The sequence below is a fragment of the Scyliorhinus canicula genome, chromosome 1 (assembly GCF_902713615.1).
Source record: "Scyliorhinus canicula chromosome 1, sScyCan1.1, whole genome shotgun sequence".
NCBI lineage: Eukaryota > Metazoa > Chordata > Chondrichthyes > Carcharhiniformes > Scyliorhinidae > Scyliorhinus > Scyliorhinus canicula.
Window position 1 is genome coordinate 24,287,291 of NC_052146.1, and position 26,420 is coordinate 24,313,710.

The 26,420-nt window shown below is 44.9% G+C and overlaps 1 protein-coding gene across 1 annotated transcript in view; it reads right to left on the reverse strand.

The window, feature by feature from the left end:
- Nucleotides 1–26,420, reverse strand: part of LOC119951523 (probable E3 ubiquitin-protein ligase HECTD4) — a 415,771-nt gene that overhangs the window by 130,513 nt on the left and 258,838 nt on the right. The window contains 9 exon segments of the mRNA XM_038774748.1: nucleotides 1,697–1,861; nucleotides 3,094–3,276; nucleotides 5,452–5,587; nucleotides 6,956–7,158; nucleotides 8,104–8,185; nucleotides 9,171–9,360; nucleotides 10,758–11,038; nucleotides 17,646–17,799; nucleotides 19,098–19,282. Of these exon segments, the coding sequence (XP_038630676.1) occupies nucleotides 1,697–1,861; nucleotides 3,094–3,276; nucleotides 5,452–5,587; nucleotides 6,956–7,158; nucleotides 8,104–8,185; nucleotides 9,171–9,360; nucleotides 10,758–11,038; nucleotides 17,646–17,799; nucleotides 19,098–19,282 (1,579 nt within the window).

Genomic DNA, 26,420 nt, shown 5'->3' on the forward strand with positions numbered 1-26,420 from the left:
ACAGAGATGCCAGCACTCAATGCAAATCAGTGGTAGAAGATGATTCTAGCAAGAGTAAGAACTTGCAATACAAGATATAAATGCAGGATATCATTTGAAGTCTGGCAGACCAATTTGTGTCGAGCAGAAGGTAGGCACCATAGAAGTACACCAGAATGTAGTATTGCAGTCATTGGTCAAAACCATGCAGCAGGACAACAATAAACATAAGAACTAGGAGCAGGAGTAAGCCATCTGGCCCCTTGAGCCTGCTCCGCCATTCAATGAGATCATGGCTGATCTTTTATGGACTCAGCTCCACTTTCTGGCCCGAACACCATAACCCGTAATCCCTTTATTCTTCAAAAAACTATCTTTATCTTAAAAACATTTAATGAAGGAGCCTCAACTGCTTTACTGGGCAAGGAATTCCATAGATTCACAACCCATTGGGTGAAGAAGTTCCTCCTAAACTCAGTCCTCAATCTACTTCCCCTTATTTTGAGGCAATGCCCCCTAGTTCTGCTTTCACCCGCCAGTGGAAACAACCTGCCTGCATCTATCCTATCTATTCCCTTCATAATTTTATATGTTTCTATAAGATCCCCCCTCGTCCTTCTAAATTCCAATGAGTACAGTCTCAGTCTACTCAACCTCTCCTTGTAATCCAACCCCTTCAGCTCTGGGATTAACCTAATTAATCTCCTCTGCACACCCTCCAGTGCCAGTACGTCCTTTCTCAGGTAAGGAGACCAAAACTGAACCTAATACTCCAGGTGTGGCCTCACTAACACCTTATACAATTGCAGCATAACCTCCCTAGTCTTACATCCTCTAGCAATGAAGGACAAAATTCCATTCGCCTTCTTAATCACCTGTTGCACCTGTAAACCAAATTTATGCGACTCATGCACTAGCACACCCAGGTCTCTCTGCACAGCAGCATGTTTTAGTATTTTATCATTTAAATAATAATCCCTTTTGCTGTTATTCCTACCAAAATGGATAACCTTACATTTGTCAACATTGTATTCCATCTGTCAGACCCTAGCCCATTCACTTAACCTATCCAAATCCCTCTGCAGACTTCCGGTATCCTTTGCCCCTTTTGCTTTCCCACTCATCTTAGTGTCGTCTGCAAACTTGGACACATTGCCCTTGGTCCCCAACTCCAATCATCTATGTAAATTGTGAACAATTGTGGGCCCAACACTGATCCCTGAGGGACACCACTAGCTACTGATTGCCAACCAGAGATACACCCATTAACAGATCATTGTTAGGTAAATATTTCCACACAACTTAAAATTAGTAGTTCCCAAATTGTGGGTTGCAAACTCCAAAGCAGCAACGATCAGAGACTCAAATTTGACACTCTTGGGGATTGGCTGTGAAGTCTCTCTCAATGTGAGCAATTTTTTTTTGCCTGTCAGGGCATGGCCTAATCTAATGAGCTCCGAGGCCCAATTGCTAACTCCCCAGTCTCCAAAATGGATCCAAGATGTTTCTTGTGCTTGTATCCCTGCTGCTTGAACCCCCACCCTGCTTAAATATACTCTTCCCATCACACCCTAACTTTCACTGTGGGGTTGAACCAAGTGTGAAGCATTAAAATAGGGTCACCGTAGAAAATGGTTTGGGAAGCGCTGCCTTAAATGGTGGCCATTTCACGATATCAGCAGTCCCAGTCCACATCTGGTTTCTGTAAACAACTAACCTCACATCGTGGAGTACACAGTCTTGATATTGGAACAGTCACTGTGTCTGATGCTTTGGAAGCCTTTCGAAAATCAGACAAGGGGAGTCGGACTGTGGCAATCCCTTCTTGCTCATTAATAGAGGTCACCACTCCAATGCTTCCAGATATCCCCTTCCCTGAAACCTAAGAGAAAACATTAACTCGTGTCCAAAAACTAAAGTAAGTACATTTTAAGTGATTAAGGCAAACAAAACAATGTTGCTTTCCCAGTTTTATTTAAAGGTTTAGAAGTTTAAGAACATAGGAATTAGAAGCAGAAGTAGGCAATTCAACCCTTCGAGCTTACTCTGCCATTCAATTAGATCATGGTTGATTTCTTCCTGCTCTCAAAGTTTACAACACAGAAAAAAGCCACGTGACAAAATTTGATGTCAGTATTGACAGCACAATTTTCTCCCGCACAAACAAATCCAAATCAAATTTAGAAACCTTGTTCCAATTTATCCTTCAAGCCCTTTTACTTCATAGAAACAGGAGGCCATTCATCCCATTGGATCGGTTTTACCATTCAATTAAATCACAGCTGATCCATACTCACAACACTATTTAGCTGTCCGAGTTCCATAACTCTTAATGCCCTTCATTCACCGATCTAATCCAACATATAAAGTGACCTACTTTCTGTCTCAACCGGTAATTCATAAAGTTAATTGTGCAGCCTCATAATTGTGCACACGTTTCTCCTGACCTCTGCTCTAAATTCTTACATTTAATCTGTTCTCTATGCCCCCTTTTCTTAATGGTTCAACTATTATAAAAACCTGCTTCCATACACACCATCCCACCTTTTTAGAAGTTTAAACACTTTCACCATATCATCCCATAATTAGTGTTTTTCTGACAAAAGACAATCTAATATTTCAAAACTTCATATTTTGTATTTCCTCATAGGAAGTATCGGCTTTGCATATGTAGGTTAAACCTCTGCTGAAGACTAAACTTTTCCCCCACAACATGGAGCACAATACCATACCATGCGCTGCGCTAACTGAGATTATGGTTTTATACAGCCTCATCATTACCATTTGACCGTTATAATTTATAACCTTTGGGAAAGTCTTGAATCCACCTGGCTGCTTTTTTAAAAAAAAAAAACAGCCTTCTCAACTTTGGGTATTGCCTTTACTGTGTACCTCAGTTCACCCATAGAGCCTAGGCACAGAGAAAGGCTATTTTTTTAAACCAGAGATAATCACCTCACTACCAACGTTGATCACTCTCAAATATCAGGAAATTCTGGAAGTACTCACAAATAAACAAGATCAGTTTGGAGGCATAATTTCCATTAAAATTAAATTTTACACAAAGGTCTTGCACATGAATACAAAAGACCCTGTGGACAATGGGTAGATTACCTGTACTTCAGATCCTATTTTAATGGTCTCTTTGAAGCCCCCAAGTGCACAAAGTGCTGCCACCGCCTGCCGCCCAATAGCCTGCAGTTTTGCCAACTTCCTCCCACTGCTACTTCCATTCTCCAGGACACTCTCTGCATATTTACCAAGCTGAGGGATGTACATCAGTGCTCGTGACAGAACCTGACAGATGGAAAATAAGATTTCAGTAAGCACTTAAAAATGAACCTTGTATTTATAGAAGACCTTTAATGTAACAAAACACTCCAAAGCATTTATAATTAGAGTATGGAGGCGAGCTGGAGGGAGGTGATTGTGAATAATTAGGTAGGCTTTTGAAGCGAAGAGTTCCTACATGTGGAAGGTAGATCGTTGTCACTGACCAGAGTGGAGGGAAAAGACAGAGAAAATTAGGATGTGGACAACATTCTTGACAAGTTTAATTTTGTGTTGAGCGCAATAGCTGAGGCTAGTGAAGAGGGTATTGGGAATGTTGAATTTGGGGGTAACAAGTGGCACTGGGGATGGATGAAAATTTCAGCAGTAGTAAAATACAGGTACAGCAAAAAAGTGATGTGGAAACGGAAGTAGAAGTGTTGGTGATGTAGTCTGAGATATTTGAAACTCTTAGAAGTTGAACATGTTGTGCAGGCTTGCAGGAAGAGAATGGATTAGGTTCTGAAGCAGTGTGTTTCTAAAGGTGGCTCAAGATGATAGGGATTTGGTATCAATGTCGACGTTGAGCTGCAAGTTCTGGCGCAACTTTCCAGCACATACATTAGTCATGGCAGAATGCAAAGTATCAGTCAAGAGATAAAACTAGATATCACTGACACTCTGTAAACTGATAATGTTGCTGAGAACAATGTTTAGGTAAGCAATCCAAGAATTGAAAATTTGCACACCAGAAGTGAACATGTAAACAAGGCCGGTTGTCACAAATGAGAATGCTTTTACCTCAACATTAGCATTCAGTACCTCCAGAAACAGCATTGCCTGTTTCTGGAGACACCAAGGGCAATATATCATGGCCAATCCACCCAACCTGCACATCTTTGGACCGTGGGAGGAAACCGGAGTACCCGGAGGAAACCCACGCACACACGGGGAGGATGTGCAGACTCCACACAGACAGTGACCCAAGTCAAAATCGAACCTGGGACCCTGGAGCTGTGAAGCAATTGTGCTGTCCACAATGCTACCGTACTGCCCTTAAGAACAAATTAATCTACACTCCATTATTCTACCCTAATCCATGTACCTATCCAATAGCCGCTTGAAGGTCCCTAACTTTTCCGACTCAACTACTACCACAGGCAGTGCATTCTATGCCCCCACTACTCCCTGGGTAAAGAACCTACCTCTGACATCCCCTCTATATCTTCCACCATTTACCTTAAATTTAAGTCCCCTTGTAATGGTTTGTTCCACCCGGGGAAAAAGTCTCTGACTGTCTACTCTATCTATTCCCCTGATCATCTTATAAACCTCTATCAAGTCGCCCCTCATCCTTCTCCGTTCTAATGAGAAAAGGCCTAGTACCCTCGACCTTTCCTCGCAAGGTGCAAGAAAATGCTGCAGATGGCTTCAAAACCACCACAAAAGAATACAAGACTTACCAGAAAATTAATTATCCACCTTAAAACAACCCTCCTATAGAAGAACAGAGACTCTGATAATTGAAAATGTTCCTGTACTTGGTAGAACTGGTGAGGTCTGTTGCTTGATCTAGTTTGATTACCCAATCAACTGCCCATCACACTTACACAAGAGCCAAGTTTTCCCCATTTGAAAAATGAGGTATTAATGAAAAGCAAAATTACAAGGAGACAGACATTAATTTGCTTCTCAACCCAAAACCAATAACCAGAACTACATCGATGCATTCTCTGGAAGTGCAGATTACTGTCTATTTTGGCTGATCATTAACCAACATCTATGAAATATCATCTTAAAATTTTTCCAATTAAGGGGCAATTTTAGCGTGGCCAATCTACCTACCCTGCACATCTTTGGGTTATGGGGGCGAGACCCACGCGACACGGGGATCTATGAATTATTAATTAGATACTCAAACCAATTTCAATGATTTTTATTGTTGAATTACCAACTCAAGACATCTTTGCAGATAATAAAATTTCACAGTAAATCTTTTACTGCCTTTCCTCATTGTATATCACTTTTCTGAATTTGTTGCAAAAAGGCCATAAATTACAAAGGTTTAAGAAGAGTTACTGAGCTGAGGGTGCATAAAAACAATCGACAACTGGTTCAAAGTGTTAATAACAGTAAAAATTTGGAAAACAAAGTCAGCATTCTTGCTTCTAGGCCAATGAGCATGCTTTTTGGTTTACTTACCTTTTCTGCTGTGGTGGTCCAGATCTGGGCAGTGCTGAACTCAGGAGCCATCAGCAAATTGTGCAGCAGAGCAATCACCTCTGCTGCCATGCTGTTTGCCACATGGCCGCTAATGAATGGTCGGACTGGGTCAGTTCTGCAGGGACAGGAAAAAACAAACAGTGTCACATTTTCAAGTTTAAAAAATAAATAAAATCAAAGGGAAACATCCAGAATTCATGTCATAATCCAGTTTCAAAATTATTCTGGCAGGAAACCATTAAGTTTAAAGTTAAGATTAAAGTTTAAAGGGCAGCACTGTGGCAGTGTTTAGCATAGAATCATAGAACTTACAGTGCAGAAGGCCATTTGGCTCATCAAGTCTGCAACAGCCCTTGGCAAGAGCACCCCATTTAAGTCCACACCTCCATCACAACTCTGTAACCCAACCCTTTTGAACACAAAGGGCAATTTATCATGGCCAATCTACATAACCTGCACATCTTTGGACCTTGGGAGGAAACCGGAGCACCCGGAGGAAACTCGCGCAGACATGGGGAGAATGTGCAGATTCCGCACAGACAGTGACTCAAGCCGGGAATCGAACCTGGGACCCTGCAGCTGTGAAGCAACTGTGCTAACCGCTAATTCTCCTCTTAACACGTTCCGCTAGCATAGCTTTTTGCCACAATCAGCACTTTCTTTAGCCCTGCACACTTCCATTAAAACTTCCTCTCTCATGCCCTACACATCTTTGCTGCAATCGCTCCAGCTCCCACCTAGCACTGACCGTCTACTCTGCTCCAGCTGCTCCATGCCTTCTTATACAGTATATAATCCATCACATTTCTCCCTCTCTTTAACTTTGAAGAGTCATATGGACTCAGAAAATTAACTCTTTCTTTCTCCAGATGCTACCCGACCTGCTAGTTTTTCCAGCATTTCCTGTTTGTATTTCGGATTTCCAGCATCTGCAGTAGTTTTACTAGAATTTCAGGTTGCTGACCACTCATTGACTTGATTTGTTAACTATTTCTCTCTCTACATTTGTTGTCTGACCTGTTGAGTATTTCCAACATTTTGTTTTTATTTCAGATTTCCAGCAACCATAGTATTTTACTTTTGTACAAGTGTTTTTGTAAAGTTGGAAACCAGAACTATTTGGATTAGCAGTACGGGGTGGATGACTAAACTTTAATATTTATTATAACTCATTAAATTAATTCTCAGGAACTTCAAATTGTACATTTTGTTCCATCCCTTGGCTTTTCCTTCTACTTCAATGGAAAAGATCTTTAATCCACCCTTGATATTACTACTTTTATTTTAGCCACTTGACAAATAATCTGATGTCCTGCATTCCAGGTACTGGTCCAGTAACCAGTTTTCTCAGTTCAGAAAATGAAGGTGATCATCATATTCGTCAATAGCAGAGCTTGAATATTTTAACTGTCCTCCACACCATAAGTGCACACTCCCTCATTACCTGGACTTTACTTCTCCTTTCCCTCTCACCATCTCATACCTGGCAAGTTCTGCATTTTTTTCTCTACAGATGGATGTCTGAGCTGTCTTCTTCTTATCGCCAGTTGTCAGTCCACTGGTTGCCTCCTGACTGGCAGCCTCCACTGGTGGTCCCACACTTACAATTAGTCCTGACTGCGCCCATTTGGTAGCCTTGCGCAAGGCCGCAACTGCCTCTTCTGTGATAACTTCGCAGTACCCGCTCTGCAAACCAAAAATATAATTAGCGTGCCCCATAGGTATATTTTGCCAATGGAACATTAAGTTACTATTCTATTTTAAAATAAACAAGAAATATGCATTCCACAGACAAGTTCAAAGAATAAAAGGTGATTTATCACAATTAATGTTGATTCACTTACTTAAATTCTCAACTTTATTCAAAAGAAGAAGGAAAAAGTTGAATTTTATTACTCAGATAGAACAGGTTGTCCATTTGGGACGAGATTCAAAATGCAAAATTTAGAATTTAGAACAGTACAGCACAGAACAGGCCCTTCGGCCCTCGATGTTGTGCCGAGCAATGATCACCCTACTCAAACTCACGTATCCACCCCATACCCGTAACCCAACAACTCCCCCTTAACCTTACTTTTTAGGACACTACGGGCAATTTAGCATGGCCAATCCACCTAACCCGCACATCTTTGGACTGTGGGAGGAAACCGGAGCACCCGGAGGAAACCCACGCACACACGGGGAGGACGTGCAGACTCCGCACAGACAGTGACCCAGCCGGGAACCGAACCTGGGACCCTGGAGCTGTGAAGCATTGATGCTAACCACTATGCTACCGTGCTGCCGAATGTTACGTATGGATAGCAACTAATTTGTTTAGAAGGAACTTGGGTTTTAATATGTAGAAAGAGCTTATGTCCAAAGGAATCCATTTTGTTTGTAAAAAGTTGTTAAAGTGCTAAAGGACAGTGACTTATTTTAGCATACAACCACTCTAGTCTGATTTGCTTCAGTTGATAGACTGACAATAAAAGTTTTACATTTCTGATGCCAAAGGTCTTGCTGAGTGCAGACTGAGCCATGGAGACACTGAAGGCCCAGAAATTGGTCCCCAGTCTGTGTTGAGGACGTTACAATTGTCAAGAGTATTTTACAATGCTCTGAGCTGGACTTAACTTTTCAATTTCTTACTTTAGTCATATCCCGATCCATCTTCACAACCTTCTCCATGTTGGCTCCAGTGCCCAGTCGGAAAGGACGCCCCTCTGAGCTACTACAAAGGGGAGAGTTGAAATGATGTAAAAGCAGAAACAGAACATTTTACTTCACAATTGTACTGTCACCTCAGTTGATACAGGCTATATCGCTCTCTGTATAGCCATGAAAAATCATCCAGAATATCTAAACCTGTTCAGGCAGTGACAGAATGCACCACCTGATCAGTGAAAATTCAGTTTAGACCAAGTCTAATTTTGCATTGAACTCCCACGTTAAAAAAAAATGTTTTTTCATATACCAGTAGTAACCCAGTCCTAATTTAGTGAACCATCATCAGCAGCTCAGTGGTATTCGCAGCTTAAATTTGAACCTTGATAATATGATAATATTGGCTAGGGGCTGGTTTAGCACACCGGGCTAAATCGCTGGCTTTTAAAGCAGACCAAGGCAGGCCAGCAGCACGGTTCAATTCCCGTACCAGCCTCCCCGAACAGGGGCCGGAATGTGGCGACTAGGGGCATTTCACAGTAACTTCATTGAAGCCTACTCGTGAAAATAAGCGATTTTCATTTTATAAAGGAGCAAACTCCCAGATTAAATTCATGATCTTTGTTAACCAACCAAGTGTGTTTTGGGGGTGTAACAAATAGTCTCTGAGCTACAAAGGGGGGGGGGGGGGGGGGGGGGAAAGGAAGGCTGCTACTTTTGTTTAATTCTGGAAAGTATGCAAGTGCGGATTTCAATGGATGACATAACGGGCATCCAAGCTCTAATGTTTCCATTCACAATTTGTGCTAAATCAGACAAAGATGTTATCTGTATAGCTGGGCTGCGTGTGTGTGGACATGATTGGAATAGATTGTAATCTTAGCCCCAAACCAATGGTCAAGTAGCCTGCCGAGATTCCCTGTCCAGGCTTACATCAAACCTTCAGGGTGAGATGCTTAGTCTGATAGCCAGCAGCGATGGACCATAACCCAGCCTCTTCAGGAGGAGGAGGAAATAGGTGTGGAAAAAGAGAACAGTACTGCTGCACCTACCTGAGTAATGGCTGAAGGACTTCATGGGATGATTGATCTTCACGTTTATGAATTAATATCGACAGTTTACCATCTATCGCCTCACTTTCCTCTCCACCATCCTTTTCTGATTTTATTGAATTCTTTGGGCTAGATTTTGTAAAGGAAGAACCAGCTTCTGATGTGCTGGGAGACAGCACAGTTTGACACCCTGAGGACAAGAGTGTTAAATGTTCAGGTTCTGAAACAAACAGATCTGGCCAATAATACTGCTCTGTTGCAGCGCCAGTTTTCCTGCAAATTAGACTATGGAAGCTATTTGAACACTCAAGGCAAAAACTTAATTATGTCATTCCCTCATTTTACATGATTCAATTCTAGCCCCTCCAAATAATTAATGGACAATAGTCAGTTTGTGATATCTCACCAACAGTAATTCCCACTACAAGACTTAATATCTATCTTAATAAACGAACTGGTCTGGGCTGTTATCGGTTCGTAGCTGGAGCAACAAGATTGTTACACCATGACTCAGCACATTTGGGTTAGTGAAGAAAAGAAAACGCCATGTCTGCCTCGGATCAACAATTTATCAACTGTTGCAGAGTCTGCATGTGTAGATTTGAGCTCAGGCTAGGATAAGGCTTAGCCATGGACCCCTTTGAGGAATAGCCTACTGACATTAAATTGCCTAGGCACATTAGAAAAGAATGGTCACTACTGTGAGCACTGAAGCTGATGCCCAAAACAACACTAGCAAGCCCACACCTTGATAGGAGGGAGGTAAATGCGAGGAAACAGAATCCTTAATTTCAGGTAAGTAGCACCTTTTAGACTCTCAGAGCTGTGTGAGATGACTTATCTTCACATTTATGAATTAAAATATTTGAGTATCATGAGGCTAAAGCCACAAAGTTAATTTAAAAAACACAAATCGTAAACTAGTGCCAATCATGGCGATGATAATACCACACCGGCTCCAGTCATCGGTAACCCCTTCGTTCTAGCTTTGTTCTCTCAGTGACAGTGCAGAAATCTCCTGGACCTGCCTTCGGCGCTGAGGACCCTGGTTCGATCCCGGCCCTGGGTCACTGTCTGTGTGGAGTTTGAACATTCTCCCAGTGTCTGCGTGGGTTTCGCCTCAACAACCCAAAGATGTGCCTGGTAGGTGGATTGGCCATGCTAAATTGCCCCTTAATTGGGAAAAAATAATTGGGTACCCTAAATGTTTAAAAAGGAAAAAACAAATCTCCTGAATTTCAGCATCTGACCGTGCCCCAGAGGCAGAAGGTTGTCATTGCCTGAAAACAGTTCTTTCAAGATAAAAATATACACATAAGACTCCACATCACTTGAAAACCAAGAACACACCAAGAACCAATGACTTTCATAGAAACATTTCTTACCTTAAAAAAAGTTTACATTTTTTAACTACCTAAATTGAACTGACACTCTTTGGAGTGAAAGAGAAACGCACTTGCCAAATCCAGGTCAAGTACAAGTAGATTCATTAAAATGGTTTGAGAGGGGAATGTAGATTAGTAATACTCAGTAGCAAAAGTTCTCTTCCAATTCAGCTGCACATCTAGCCATTGGCCAGCAACTCACCTGGTACAACATAGTCAGCAAGTTTAGCCAACAGAAGTGACGCAATATTTGAAGCAGGATCACCAGGGTCATCCTGTTCATTGTCCAGGGAAGGTACCGAATAGCTCCATGGAGGAAGTTCCACATTCCCACAATCTTCCACACTCATGAGAGGCAAGGCAGCACGGCAAAGTTGAAGAATGATGAGAACTAGCTTGGGGGATGGTCGCTGGTCTAACAACAATGAAAGGAGCTTTGACACGCAGGCAGGCTGGCTGAGGATTGCTTTACCAATTTGACTTCTGATAGGAAGATCAGAGATAAAGTGCATGATTAAGTGACTGATAAATAGATTTGCTTCATAAGTTTCCAAAAGTCATATGCAGTATATATTGCAGGCAAGACAACCTGTGCTAACTTCCGGTGGCGGTGATGTCCGAGTGAGCCGCACATTCGGCGGGCTCTCACTCCGGCGGGGCTTAACAGCTGATTCCCCGCGATAGCGGGACCACGGGGGCGGCAAAAAGGCTGCCGGGAACAGAAGAGGAGAGCGGGCTGCAGCAGATGAAAGTGTGGGAGGCCAGCAGGTGAGGAGGAAGGAGAGAGAGAGAAACGGAGACAAGGAGGAAGCTGACCTGAAGGGTAAGATGGCGGACCCACGGACCTTCCTTCCGCCAGGACAAAGAAAAAAAGTTTGGAGTTGCTGAGGAGGGACACCTTGGACCCACTTCAGATGCCCAGGAGGTAAAATTTAAGGAGCTGGGCGAAGGAAGGCAGCAGCGAAGGTGCTGAGGAGCGGGCTGCGGCACATGGAACAGCGGGATTCCAGAAGGCAGAAGAAGAAGGAGAAAAAGGGACAGAGACAAGGACCTGAAGAAAATTACCTGGGACCTAAGATGGCGGACACACGGACCCCGGACTCAGCAATCCAGCTGGCGCTGGATAACATGCTCCAGGTAATGAAGTCCAGTTTTGAAGCGCTGAAGCGGGACAGCTTGGACCCAATCCAGAAAGCGGTGGATCAGCTGAACCAGAGGCTGGACGCCCAGGATGTTAAAGTTAAGGAGCTGGGAGAGGCGGTGGAGGAGCAGGCGGATGCGCAAACGGTTGCAGCGCTAGAAGTGGACGGCCTGAAAGAGCGGCAGAGAAGACTGCTGGACAGAGTGGAGGAGCTGGAGAATAGAGTCCGCAGGAACAATCTGAGGATGGTCGGCCTCCCGGAGGGGGCTGAGGGAGCTGATGCTGCATCGTTTGTAGCAGACCTGCTGAAGCAGCTGATGGGGACTGAAGCCTTTCCGCGACCGCTGGAGCTGGAGGGGGCACACAGAGTGCAGGCGAGGCAGGGGCGGCCGGGGGGACCCCCCCTGCCCGAAGGTGATTAGGTTCCACAGGTTCGTGGACAAGGAGCGGGTGCTGCAGTGGGCAAAGAGCGCCAGGAGCAGCACGTGGAACAACAGTGTTCTCCGCATTTATCAGGACCTAAGCCAGGAGGTAGCTCGTCGGCGAGCAGCCTTTAAGAATGTCAAGGAGGTGCTGTTCAAGAAGCACGTGAAGTTTGGCCTGCTGTTCCCAGCTCGGCTATGGGTCACGCACCAGGGTCAACACCACTACTTCTCCGAGCCCGAAGAAGCGATGGATTTTGTGAGGGACCTGGGGCTGGTCCCGAAAGGAGGCCCCAAGGACGCGAGTTAGGGCCCGAGGATTTCTGTGGGAAGGAACGCCGAATGTGCCTGGATTGCTGCTCAACGGTTTGCTGGGCCAAAGGGGCCAAGCGGAACATTTGAGACTCTTTCCTTTGTTCATGGACATTTATGTGCTTTTTCTCTTTTTTCTGTGTTTTTTTCTTTTCTTTTTTTTTTCCTGTTTGGGCTGGTTTGTGCTTTTTGTGCAGCTCGCGGAAGACACTGGAGCCGGCTTGCCCCAGTGGGTGGGGAGGAGGATGGGGAAACAAGGGGAATGGGACAGGAAGGCGCCGGAGTGTTGAGTCGCCGGGCTAGCAGATTGGCTGGTCAAAGAAGTCAGGTGGGGGGAGGGGGGGGGGGAAGTTACAGCCAGTAGATGGCAGGGGTGGGGGTATCGGGGGATGGGGTTAGGGGAGGGGGGGGTTGTTCTGCTGACGGGAGAGGGACTTGAAATAGGCACTGGAAAGGAGATCGAGGGTGGAGGCAGCCAAAGGGCGGGCCAGGAATGGCGCGACGCACGGATCAGGGGCCGGCCCGAGAAAGGCTATGGCTGACCGGCGGGGTGGGGGGGGGGGGGGGGGGGGGGGGGTGGGATGTGCCCCCCGACCAGGCTGGTCACCTGGAACGTCAAGGGACTGAATGGGCCGGTTAAGAGGGCGCGGGTGTTCGCGCACTTGCGGGCCCTGAGGGCGGACGTAATTATGTTGCAGGAGACACATCTGAAAGTGTCAGACCAGACCAGGCTAAGGAAGGGCTGGACTAGCCAGGTCTTCCACTCGGACTTGGACTCGAAGTCCAGAGGGGTGGCAATCATGATCAACAAGCGCGTGCTGAGGCAGAGGGCATATCCGCAGACAGGGGGGGCAGATACCTGATGGTACGGGGCAGACTGGAGGGGAGAAGAGTGGTGCTGGTGAATATATATGCCCCGAACTGGGATGACGTGGACTTCATTAAAAGAGTGCTGGGGAAGATCCCGGACTTGGATTCTCGCAGGCTAATAATGGGAGGGGACTTTAACATGGTCCTTGACCCGACTTTGGATCGGTCGTGTCCCAGAACGGGTAGACTCTCAGCAATGGCAAGGGAGCTGAAAGGGTTTATGGAGCAAATGGGGGCAGTGGACCCCTGGAGAGAGGGACAGCCAACAGAAAGGGGCTACTCGTTTTACTCGCACGTCCATAAAGTATATTCCAGGATAGATTTCTTTGTACTAAGCAGGGACTGTAGGGGGGAGGTAAAGAACACGGAATACTCAGCAATTACCATTTCAGACCATGCCCCGCATTGGGTGGACCTGCAGTTCGGGGGAGCGAGCTATCAACGCCCGCAATGGAGGCTAGATGTGGGACTGCTGTCGGAGGAGGGGATCGGCGAGAGGCTTCGGAAATGTATAAAAACTTACCTGCAGGTGAATGACACTGGGGAGGTCTCAGCGGCGACCGTGTGGGAGGCGCTAAAGGCAGTAGTGCGGGGGGAGCTGATTTCAATTGGGGCCCACAGAGCCAAGGCAGACCGGGCAGAGATGGATAGATTGGTCAGGGAAATGGGTCGGATAGATGAAGAGCACGCGGAGTCCCCGGGGGAGGTTTTACTCAGGGAGAGGCAGAGACTACAGGCGGAACTGGGGGCACTATCCACGAGCAGGGCCGTAGAACAGCTTAGGAAGGCGAGGGGAGTGGTGTACGAGCATGGGGAAAAGGCTAGCAGACTGTTAGCGCAGCAACTCAGGAGGAGGGAGGCGGCCAGGGAAATAGGTAGAGTGAGGGACGAGGGGGGGCGCAAAGTGGAGGATCCGGCAGAATTGAATAGGGTATTCCGGGACTTCTATCGTAAGCTGTACACTTCGGAGCCGCCGGAAGAACCGGAGGGGATGAAAAGGTTTCTGGACGGGTTAACATTCCCAACAGTTGGGGGGGGGGGCGAGTGGAGAGCTGGGGGCCCCGATTAGAGTAGAGGAGGTATTGGGGGGCCTAAAGGCCATGCAGTCGGGGAAGTCCCCGGGGCCGGATGGATACCCAGTAGAGTTTTATAGGAAGTTCTCTGAGCTGGTGGGCCCGGTCTTGGCGAGGGTTTTCAATGAGGCAAGGGACAGAGGGATCCTGCCGCCGACAATGTCACAAGCCACCATATCTCTGATATTGAAGCGGGGTAAAGACCCGGAGGTGTGCAGGTCCTACAGGCCAATCTCCCTGATTAATGTAGACGCCAAGCTCCTGGCAAAGGTACTGGCGAGTAGAATGGAGGACTGTGTACCGGAGGTGATTGGGGAGGATCAAACGGGGTTCGTGAAAGGTAGGCAGCTGGCGGCCAATCTGAGGAGATTGCTCAATGTGATAATGATGCCCCCGGCGGGTAGAGAGGTGGAGGTAGTGGTGGCAATGGACGCAGAGAAGGCCTTTGACCGGGTGGAGTGGGACTATCTATGGGAGATGCTCGGACGGTTTGGGTTCGGGGAGGGACTGGTGGATTGGATCAAATTATTATATCAGGCCCCGAGGGCAAGCGTCAGGAGCAACAGAGAAGTGTCGGAGTACTTTAGGTTGTACCGAGGGACCAGACAGGGCTGCCCGCTCTCCCCGCTGCTGTTTGCGCTGGCCATAGAGCCGCTGGCGATTGCGCTGAGAGCCGCAGAGGGTTGGAAGGGGATGGTGAGGGGCGGGGTTGAACACAGGGTTTCTCTTTATGCAGACAACCTGCTCCTGTACGTGTCGGACCCAGTGGCCGGGATGGGAACTATACTGGGAATGCTGAGGGAGTTCGGCCAGTTCTCAGGATACAAATTAAATACGGTCAAGAGTGAAATGTTTGTGGTCCAGGCAAGGGGCCAGGAGAACAGATTGAGAGGGCTACCGTTTAGGCTAGTTGAGGAAAATTTCCGGTATTTGGGAATCCAGGTGGCACGAGACTGGGGCAGGCTGCATAAGTTAAATTTGGCCAGGGTGGTGGAGCAAATGAAGGGAGAGTTTCGGAGATGGGATGCACTCCCGCTGTCGCTGGCAGGGAGGGTGCAGACTGTAAAGATGACAATCCTCCCTCGATTTTTGTTTATTTTTCAGTGCCTCCCGATCTTTATCCCACAGTCCTTCTTCAAAAGAGTTAACGGGCTGATCATGAGCTTTGTCTGGGCGGGAAAGTCTCCGCGGGTGAAGAAGGCGATGTTGGAGAGGAACCGCAGCGAGGGAGGGCTGGCTTTGCCGAGTCTGGTCAATTATTACTGGGCGGCCAACATCGCTATAATAAGGAAGTGGATAGTGGGTACGGGGTCTATTTGGGAGCGGGTGGAGGCGGCTTCGTGCAGGGGCTCCAGTTTGGAAGCCCTGGTCACGGCTCCTCTACCGCTGCCGCCAGCCAAGTACACCACCAGCTCGGTAGTGGTGGCGACCCTGCAGATATGGGGTCAGTGGAGGAGGCATGTGGGGGAGATGGGGGCGTCTGTCTGGGCGCCAATCTGCGACAACCATCGGTTTGCCCCCGGCAGTATGGATGGGGGGTTCCGAGTATGGCGGCGAGCAGGGGCGGGAAGGGTGGGTGATATGTTCCTGGAAGGGAGCTTCGCGAGTTTGAGGAGCTTGGAGGAGAAATTTGGGTTGGTAAGGGGAAATGATTTTAGATACCTACAGTTGCGGGACTTTGTTCGTAGACAGGTCCCATCTTTCCCGCGCCTCCCGCCAATGGGGATCCTCGACAGAATAGTCTCTAGGAGGGAAGAAGGGGAGGGCAGAGTCTCGGGTATATATAAGGTGCTCATGAGGGAGGAAGGGTCCCAGACAGAGGAACTGAAACTTAAATGGGAGGAGGAGCTAGGTGGGGAAATGGAGGATGGGCTGTGGGCAGAGGCCCTGAGTAGGGTAAACTCGACCGCGACATGTGCTAGGCTCGGGCTGATCCAATTTAAGGTCGTTCACCGGGCCCATATGACGGTGGCTCGGATGAGCAAATTTTTCGGGATAGAGGACAAATGCGCTAGGTGCGCGGGAGGACCAGCGAACCATGTTCACATGTTTTGGGCATGCCCTGAGCTGAGGGGGTACTGGGAGGGATTTGCGGGAGTCATGTCCCAGGTGCTAAAAACAAGGGTGGTGATGAGTCCAGGGGTGGCAATTTTTGGGGTTTCGGAAGACCCGGGCGTCCAGGGGGAGAAAGAGGCCGATGTGTTGGCCGTTGCTTCCCTGATAGCCCGGCGACGAATATTATTGGCGTGGAGGGACTCAAAGCCCCCGAAGACTGAGTGGTGGCTTGCGGACATGTCGAGTTTCCTGGGGATGGAAAAAATTAAGTTCGCCTTGAGGGGATCTGTGCAGGGGTTCACCCGGAGGTGGCAACCATTTATTGACTTCTTTGCGGGAGAGTGAGCGTCAGCAGGGGGGGGGTAGAGTAGAGTAGGAGGGAAAATATGGCGGGTAGTACCGGTGGGAGGGGAGCGGGCTTGTGCAATATGTTACGGTGGAAGTATTGAAAGTACGTGGATGTTTGCACATTTTTGCCTTTTTTGCTTCCTTTCTGATGATGTCTGTAACTGTTTATAAAGCCAAAAACTACCTCAATAAAATTGTTTATTAAAAAAAAGACAACCTGTGCTTGAAAAATCAGGCTAGGTTGTCAGTCACTTCATTCTACTTGACATTGTCATCTATTCAGATATTACCTCCTACACCAAGTTTTACAAATGTTGAATAACAGAAAACATTCCAAAAGTTGCACGTCAACACTAAATAAAAATGCTAGTCATTGTAGCTTGCACTAAAACATCTTTAAAATTGATTTTCTGCAAACCTGCATTGTGCTAGCAATACAACAAAACACAAGGGGCTCAATTTTACTTCACTCAAATACCATTTGCATAATGAGTTAAAAGTAGTCCTCTGCTTGTGGGCGATTAGCGTCCACAATAGCCAACTCCAAAGAAACACAGTGGAATAAAAGCATCCCATTGCCTTCCTTCACTTCCTTAACAGGATAACGACAGCGCATAATAAAAGTACTTCAGACTATGCCACTGTCAGTTCAGTGGCAGCAGAGCAGGCATATTCAGTTTGCTTCACTCATACACTACATTTCAGTAAAATATAGAAACTGTCCAAAACTATACAGTACACATACATTACACAAAAGCTGATGATTGTAAATCTCTATGTGCCCGAGATTCACTAAAGTTTCAAATTGTACATACACCTTGCTGACTGCATCACTAATCAACTGTTTTGTTAAATGTGTTTAATCCGACCTGGAAAGATCATTTAGGAGGCTGAGTACATCCTGCAGCGCATCATTTCCAGCTGCTTGATTCCCACAGCACTCAGTAGCACGGGCAAGGTGATTGGTTAATAGGCTTGACACCTGACGAGCTAAGCCAGAATGGACTGCATTTGATGATACACCTGGTTGGAGGAAATGAAATACATATTAAAGACACCCGAAGTAATCCAGCCTCTTGCATAAACTCCCCAATACATCAGCATATTTGGAGAATGGTCTAACATTCCAAGCCAAAAACAAGTTAAAGACTCAGATAGTTCAAAGTTTTGATCTTGAGCTGAAGGATACGCATTTCAAGTCCACAGGTTCAGTTTTTCGAGAGACAGCTATAACAAAAAAAGCTGAAAGCAAAATAAGCTGACTTTACAAAATTTTGACTTGCACCGTATTTGGTGGATATACATTTACATATTTATTCTTGTACATTTATTTAACTATAGCTCTGCCTGGTTGATCTCTTGTCAAATAGTGAGTAGGGTGTTTCACATCAGCAAAGTATATTCTAACTACTGTATGGAATAACCCAATGTTGTTCCACAATCAGCCAATGGATGGAGCACTTGCTGCAAAATGCTTCAAAATCAGTTCTTCATTGTACAAAACAGGAACTATTTTCACAAGGTCCAGTTGCCTAACATGGGAATTCAGTTAACAGATGTCTCTAACTGTAGGAAACAGATTAAAGTTCTAAGTAGCTCTTCTTATCCAAACGGACAATAATCTACTGTCCTCTTCTAAAGGGAAGTGGTCAGTATCCCTTTTTTGAGGTTCAAGAAATGGAAGTATTTGAGGTTAAACTATTAGCAGGGCTATCAGAAAGAGATCACTGACTTTTTAAAAAATTACCAAAATTGAATCTCTTATGGGAAGCATGGTGGCACAGTGGTTAGCACTGCTGGCCACAGCTCCAGGGACCTGGGTTCAATTCCAGGCTCGGGTGACTCGAGTTTGCATTTTCTCCCGGTGTCTGCGTGGGTTCCCTTTGGGTGCCTCCCACAGTCCAAAGATGTGCAGGTTAGGTGGATTGGCCATGATCGATTGCCCCTTAGCGTCCAAAAGGTTAGGTTAGGTGGGGTTACTGGGTTAAGGGAATAGGGTGGTGGCTGGGCCTAGGTAGGGTATGCTTTCAGATGGTCGGTGCAGACTCGATGGGCCGAATGATCTCCTTCTGCTCTGTAGTGATTCTATGAATCTAAATCCGTACACAAAATTTGCAAGGATCTTTAGGTTTTATCTTAATTGACACAAAACCATGATCCATTGTGACATATCGGGAGACAAACCAAGGCCAAACGGAGTGCAAGAAAGACAAAATCATCAAGAACTAATGAATTTTGCCAAGTGAGGGTTTTAATAGCTTGAAGGTTGTAAGAAATAAAGAGAAGCAGAAAGACACATTTCTTTTACAAATAACTCTCACCTTCTTCTTTCTCCCACTCCACACAGCGATTAGCCAATACCTGGAAAGCAGCCCAGGCCATAGTAGCTACCTTCTGTTTCCTTGTCTGTTTTTCACTGGAGCTACTTTCTCGCTGGCTTGTCAGGCTGCAGAGCCTGTCCATGAGCTGCACCAAACCACTACGCACCAGGCATTTCTCCTCACTCCTAAAGACCGGTAACAAAAATATTTCTAAATACGCATCAGAAGAGGCTGTAACAAAAAAATAAAACTCCTCGAACACGGAGATCAAAAGCAGCATGCACTGTCAAAAAAATCCTTTTGTAGTTTCTAAACTGTTTTCCTGGCTGTACAAGGCTCAATTAGTTGGAACTCGATAATTATGCCTTTAAAATTCTATCCTTCCCATAATCTCCCTTCATGACAATGCATAATTACATGGCTCCCAATCCCTTCTATTGTGGCTATTCAGAGGTCAACTTAACCAGTGAATGTTGGCATACAGCCTCTATGTCCCTCAATATGAAATAACCCATTTTTACCTATGCACATGTTTTCTTTTATTCCAATAACTGGCTAAAATAGGAGATTTGGTTGATTTTCTCTGACCCTAGAACAGACAAAATTGCAGCTTCCATACTGCCAAATCAACATATGTTGGTAATCTAAACAATTGCATTAAAAGAAAAATTGGAATTAGTTGTTTTATTAAAAATGTACAACTGATAACTATTTGGGTTATGTAGTTCGGCAACTTCAGATGTATGAGTGCCAGTGTCATGTGTCTCAAGGAAGCGCGCGGAGTGTGCAATGGTATATGCTCAGTCGCGCTGGATGACCTGGTTCCAAGTATAGAAAATCTGAAGCTTAAATTTCTCATCCTTCTGCTCAAAATCCTGCCTACCCTATCTCTGTAACTTTCACCAGCCCGGCAATTCCAAGGTCATTTTGCTCCTCCATTTCGGATCTCTTGCACGTTCCCATTGACCCACCATTAGTAATTGTGCTTTCAGGATGCCTCTTAAAACCTCTCTCTTACATCAAGCATGCGGTTACATGTGCTAATAATACCTCTATGTGGCTCAATGTCAAAAATTTGATTTTTAGTAATCCTGGAGGGACCCTAGAATGTTTTACATTAACTATGCTCTCCACATGCACATTTTTGTTGTTGAAAGTCCATACAATAGCTGATGGAATGTTCAGAAGTTAAAATACAGGCCTTACTAATCAAAAATAAAATTTAATCTGGCAAATACATGGACAGCACTAATTACATTGCAGACGTTCCACAGGACAATGAAGGGATACAATTACATTCTACTGTGCAAGGGGAACTGTGCCAGCTGGTTAGTTCTACAATCAGTCTATTAGTGTTATTAATTGATCACACATATGGATATATGAAACTTTTATGTTGTTGCATTGAACCATAGGTCAGATTCTTAAATAGAATTCATCCAGACATCAGATTTGGTTGCACAAAGTTAAACACAAAATACATTTCACCTTCTACCAGGGAAGCAGCTTTTTAAACATTTGGATAAAATGCACTTAAGGTATACTTATTCCCAACGGGTTCAATAATGTAATAACTACCCTAGCCTAGCCAACTAGCATCCTGGTTGAATTAGGCAAAGGAATAAATCTTTGTTTACACATGTATGCTGATGACAAACTACCTCACAAGCACTTCTCTTGACACCCCTTAAAACCTACCTCTTTGACCAGGCTTTTGGTACAGGGACCTAATAATATCTTACGTGGCTCAGTGTCATATTCTGTTTTATAATGTTCCTATGAGATGCCTTTGGATATTTTTGGCCCTCCTGCTGAGCCAACCTTTACTTTATAGAGCTCAGAAATGATGTCACTTCTTTCCAGTGAGAATCTCTGCAAAGTTAGTTGGATTGCAGTTGTACTGTCTGTTTTGGGAGGCAGAAGAGCAGCACACAAGGTCGACTGCGCCAAAATCAGAATTTGTCCAATTTTCAGTTCGCAGGTTAGCTGTGTTCAATTTGTAAACTTCTAGAAATAGCAAATACTGACATCTCCATTCTTTATACATTAGAAGTATTTTAACAGGAAAAAAAAATTAATGTGTATTTGAAGAATGCAATCAATTGCAAAAATTTATTTGATTCCCAGAACTGCTTCCTAGCAATCACAATTGTAATTGATCAATGCTGTTCTATAAATGTAAACATGGTTGACATTAAAAAAAATTACCCCGATTCTAGAAATTCAGGTCAGACTCGAACTGGATCTCAAGGGTGTGAGCAAACAAATAAAGCTCAAGAAAGTGGACGGGAAGGGGGCAAAATCAGTTTTAAGGGTATGGAATTTGAGATTTTAGGCAAAGGTGATGGCTTCAGTCTTCCAAATATCTAAGGAAAACCCAGTTCATCCAAGGCTGGACATCAGGCAAGCAGCTCAACAACCTGGATGTAGTGGAACGGTCAAGAGTTGCAAGTGAAGTGTTATGATCCTGTTAAGGATCCTTAACATTTAAAGATAAATCCAAACCCAATAATGAACTGACAGTTATGCCTCAAGATTTTACATGCTTAAATCAAAAATGAGCTTTACTGTTTGAAGAAATGAAAATGCCAGCAGCATAACTGAACGCTATAGGTCATAAAGACTTATGCCATGAAATCAGGCCATGAAATCAGTTCGACACGTTACTTCTTCTAACCCATTCACTTTAATTCTTCAACATAATATTTTATGGGGATCTTTCCAGTAGCTTTTTGGCTAAGTAATCTTCCAATTTTTATTTAACACTGCATGACTCTGGATATCTCAGCTCTGCGTTTGATTGCCGGCAGATATCCAACTACCTCCTCACAGTTTCCAAGCTAATTCTGCTGAATGCTTTCTGCCTCCTGGCTCTGTGAGGAATATTGTAGACTTCTTCCACTAGCTGCAAATTAAGAAAATCTTCCAGCTGTTTTTTCCACTCTCAAAACTCAAATTGAGCTCAAGCCCCATCCCTGCTCTGCATGGTGAATGACATAGTTAGTATTTTCTCTGCTTAAAATGCAGGCCTGACTGACAAGCATCTTCTGTTGGCTCTCTCAATCTAGTGAGATGAAATCTACACCAAAGCAAAAGTGCAACTACATGTTTCTGACGAATACTCAAATAAATTAAACAACATAACCTTCCACTCTGCCACAGCTCGTCTTTACGGCAACATGGCATGCTTTAGAATGGTTTCAAACAGAAATGTAAACATATTATTTTGCCTTCAACCAACTCTTTGATACTGTAACCCATATGAATAATTTATATTCCTGATGGTTGCAACTGTCCTATCTCCAGACACCCTGGTTCCACTAAGAGGTCCAGAGATTGGTCACCCATTGTTCAAGTTTCCATTCACTTCCAATTCTGACCTTGTGAGATAAACACCAGTTAGTTAAAGCCAGGTTTGTTTGATCTATCTTTACATTATTACTTATCAGTTTCTTAACCAGGCTTTTCTCCATTTTATTTAATTCTTTAACTCCTCAAAGTTGTACTCTAAAACATATGAACTGCATATTCACAGCAAAAAGATAGAGCTGGTTGCTGCAAAATAGATGTTGAACTTGATGTCTCTTTGGATGATGTCACCAAAGGGCAGCTAAGACGAGGAAGAGCAGGGGTAAGGATGGAGCTCAGGTGGGACTGGAGAAGTAAAATACAACAGAAGACAGCTGCATGAATATCCACATTCTCAACGATGACAGAGCACAGCATGTGAAAGCAAAAGAGACAAGGTTAAAGTGTTCGCAATCACCTTCAGCTAGAAGTGACAATGGAAGATCCCTTTGGCCTCCTTCTGAGATGAGCATCACATCGGCAGCTTAAAAATAAGTTACTGAGTGTGCTGGATATATTAAAGATTATGGGCCCTGGCAATTCCCGGCTACAGTTCTGAAGATGTGTGCTACAGAATCAGCTGTACTTCTAGCTAGATTGTTTCGGTACAGCTGTAACACTAGTCTCTACCCAATGAAATGGAAAATTTTCCAGTCATGTAATGCTTTTACAAAATCCAATCTGGCCAATTATAGGTCTATCAATCTATTTTGAAACATCAACAATGCGACAGAAGGCGTCATCTACAGTGCTATCAAGCAGCATTTACTCACCAAAAACCTGCTCACCAATACCAAGTTTAGGTTCCACCATGGTCATGATTAGAATCATTGAATCCCTACAGTGCCGAAGGAGGCCTTTTGGTGTATCGAGTCTGCACTGGCCCTTCAGAAAAGCACCCTACCTCGACCTACTCCACCGCCCTATCCTCATAACTCCACCTAACTAGCACGTCTTTGGATTGTGGGAGGAAACCGGAGCACCCGGAGGAAACCCACGCAGACACCGGGAGGAAGTGCAAACTCCACACAGACAACCAAGGCCAGAATTGAACCCAGGTCATTGGCGCTGTGAAACAGCAGTGCTAACCACTGTGCCACCATGCCGCACTCGGCTCAGATTTAGTCCAAACATGGCAAAGAAACAGAATTGCAGAGGTGAGAAAAGAGTGAATGACCTTGACATAGGGCAGCTGTTTACTGAGTATGGTATTAAGGAGCTCTAAGCAAACCGAAGTCAATGGGAATTGGGGACAACTTTCCACTGGAGAGTAATACTGGGCACAAAAAAGATGCTATAGTTGTTGGGGGCCCAGGATACATAGATACATAGAAGATAGGAGCAGGAGGAGGCCTTTTCACCCTTTGAGCCTGCTCTGCCATTCAACATGATCATGGTTGATCATCCAACTCAATAGCCTAATCCTGCTTTCTCCTCATAGCTTTTGATCCCATTCTCCCCAAGTGCTATATCCAGCTGTTTCTTGAATATATTCAAAGTTTTAGCATCAACTACTTCCCGTGGTAACGCATTCCACAGGCTCACCACTCTTTGGGTGAAGAAATGTCTCCTTATCTCTGTCCGTAATGGTTTACCCTGAATCCTCAGACTGTGATCCCTAGTTCTGGACACACCCATCATTGGTAACACCTTCCCTGCATCTACCCTGTCTAGTCCCGTTAAAATTTTGTAAGTCTCTATGAGATCCCCCTCATTCTTCTAAACTCCAGCGTGAACAATCCCTACCTAGTCTGGTTTAACACAGCGGGCTAAATAACTGGCTTGCAATGGTGCAGCGCGGGTTCAATTCCCATACCGGCCTCCCCGAACAGGTGCCAAAATGTCACGACTAGGGGCTTTTCACAGTAATTTCATCGAAGCTTACTTGTGATAATAAACGATTATTATTAGTCAATCACTCCTCATATGACAGTCCCGCCATCCCTGGAATCAGTCTGGTAAACCATCGCTGCAATCCCTCGAGAGCAAGAACATCCTTCCTCAGAGAAGGAGACCAAAACGGCACACAATTCCCCAGGTGTGGCCTCACCATGGCCCTGTATAATTACAGCAACATATCCCTGCTTTTATACTCGAAACCTCTCACAATGAAGGCCAACATACCATTAGCCTTCTTTGCCGCCTGCTGCACCTGCATGCTCACCTTCAGCAACTGGTGCATAAGGACACCCAGGTCCTCCTGGACATTCCCCTCTTCCAATTTACAACCATTCAAGTAGTAATCTGCCTTCCTGCTTTTGCTTCCAAAGTGAATAACCTCACACATCCAAATTATACTGCATCTGCCATTGATTTGCCCACTCGCCCAACTTGTCCAGATCATGCTGTAGGATCCCTGCATCCTCATTACAATTCACCCTCCCAACTAACCTGGTATCATCTGCAAACTTCTGAGTTGTTACATTTTGTTCCTCATCCAAATCATTAATATATATTGTGAATAGCATCCCAGCACCGGTCCCTGTGGTATCACACTGGTTACTGCCTGCTAATTTGAAAAGGACTCATTCATCCCTACTCTTTGTTTCTTCTCTGCCGACCGGTTTTCTATCCACCTCATTACATTTCCCCCAATCCATGCGCTTTAATTTTACACAATTATCTCTTATGCGGGACTTTGTCAAGCGCCTTCTGAAAATCCAAATATACCACATCGACTGGCTCCCCCTTGTCAACTGTACTGGTTACATCTTCAAAAGAATTCAAACAGATTTGTCAAGCATGAATCCTTCATAAATCCATGCTGACTCTGACTGATCCTGCCACTGCTTTCTAAATGTTCTGCTATAAAGTCCTTGATAATGGATTCAAGTATTGTCACCAGGAGTTCCTCAGTGCAGTTTCCTAGGCCCAACCATATTCAGCAGCTGAATCAATGACCTTTCCTCATTAACAAGGTCAGAAGCGGGGGTGTTTGGCTGATGACTAAACAGTACCATTTGCTGATACAGAGGTTCGCAGGCAAGACTGGACAACATTCAGCCTCGGATTGATAACTGGAAAGTAGCATTTGTATCCCAAAATGCCAGGTCATCTCCAACAGGAAAGAATCTTATCACCTCCTATTTACAGTCAATGGCATTACCATCACTAAATCCCCCACTAACAGCATCTGAGGGTTGGCGATGCGAGGTGGTGGTTATTATTGACCAGAAACTGAACTGAACCAGCCACATTAATATTGTAACTGTAAGTGCAGGTCAACGCCTGCAGGGAGTAACACACCTCCCAACTGCCCAATGCTTTTCCATTAGGTATAAAGCACCAATCATCAGTGCGATGGAATGCTTCTCACTTATATGGACGAGTGCAGCTCCAACAACTCCCAAGAAGCTTGACATCACCAAGGACAATTCAGTCCACTTGCCGGCAACCCATCCACCACCGTAAATGTCAACTCAACCATTGGTGCACAATGACTGTAATGTGCGCCAATTTACAAGATACACTGCAATAATTCACCAAGTTACATCGACAGCAGCTTCCTAACTCGCAGCCTCTACAGGTTACAAGAACAAGGGCAGTGGGGTCACAGTACAAACGCCTGCAGGATACTCTGACTTGGAATTGTATCACCATTCCTTCATCATTGCTGGGTCAAATCTTGGAACTCTCTTATCGAACATCATCTGAGTTCACCTGCAACACATGGACTGCAATTGTCCAAGAAGGTGGTCCACCACCACCTAATCAAGGAAAAGTAGGAGAATTATTACCAGCAATACCCACAACCCATGATTGAATAAAAAAATAAAATAAATAGGTACACAGATGGGAAGTTAAACCACTGCTGGAAATAATCTTGCTACAAATAGATAGTTAATAGTTAACGTTTTCCTACTGAGCTAGACAACAGAAAAGAAGCATTGGAGGTGGTGGTCAACAGAGTCAAAGTCTGCAGCGTCGTAAAGGGCAAACAATGAACATAGAAAATAGGAGAGGTGTGTCATTTAG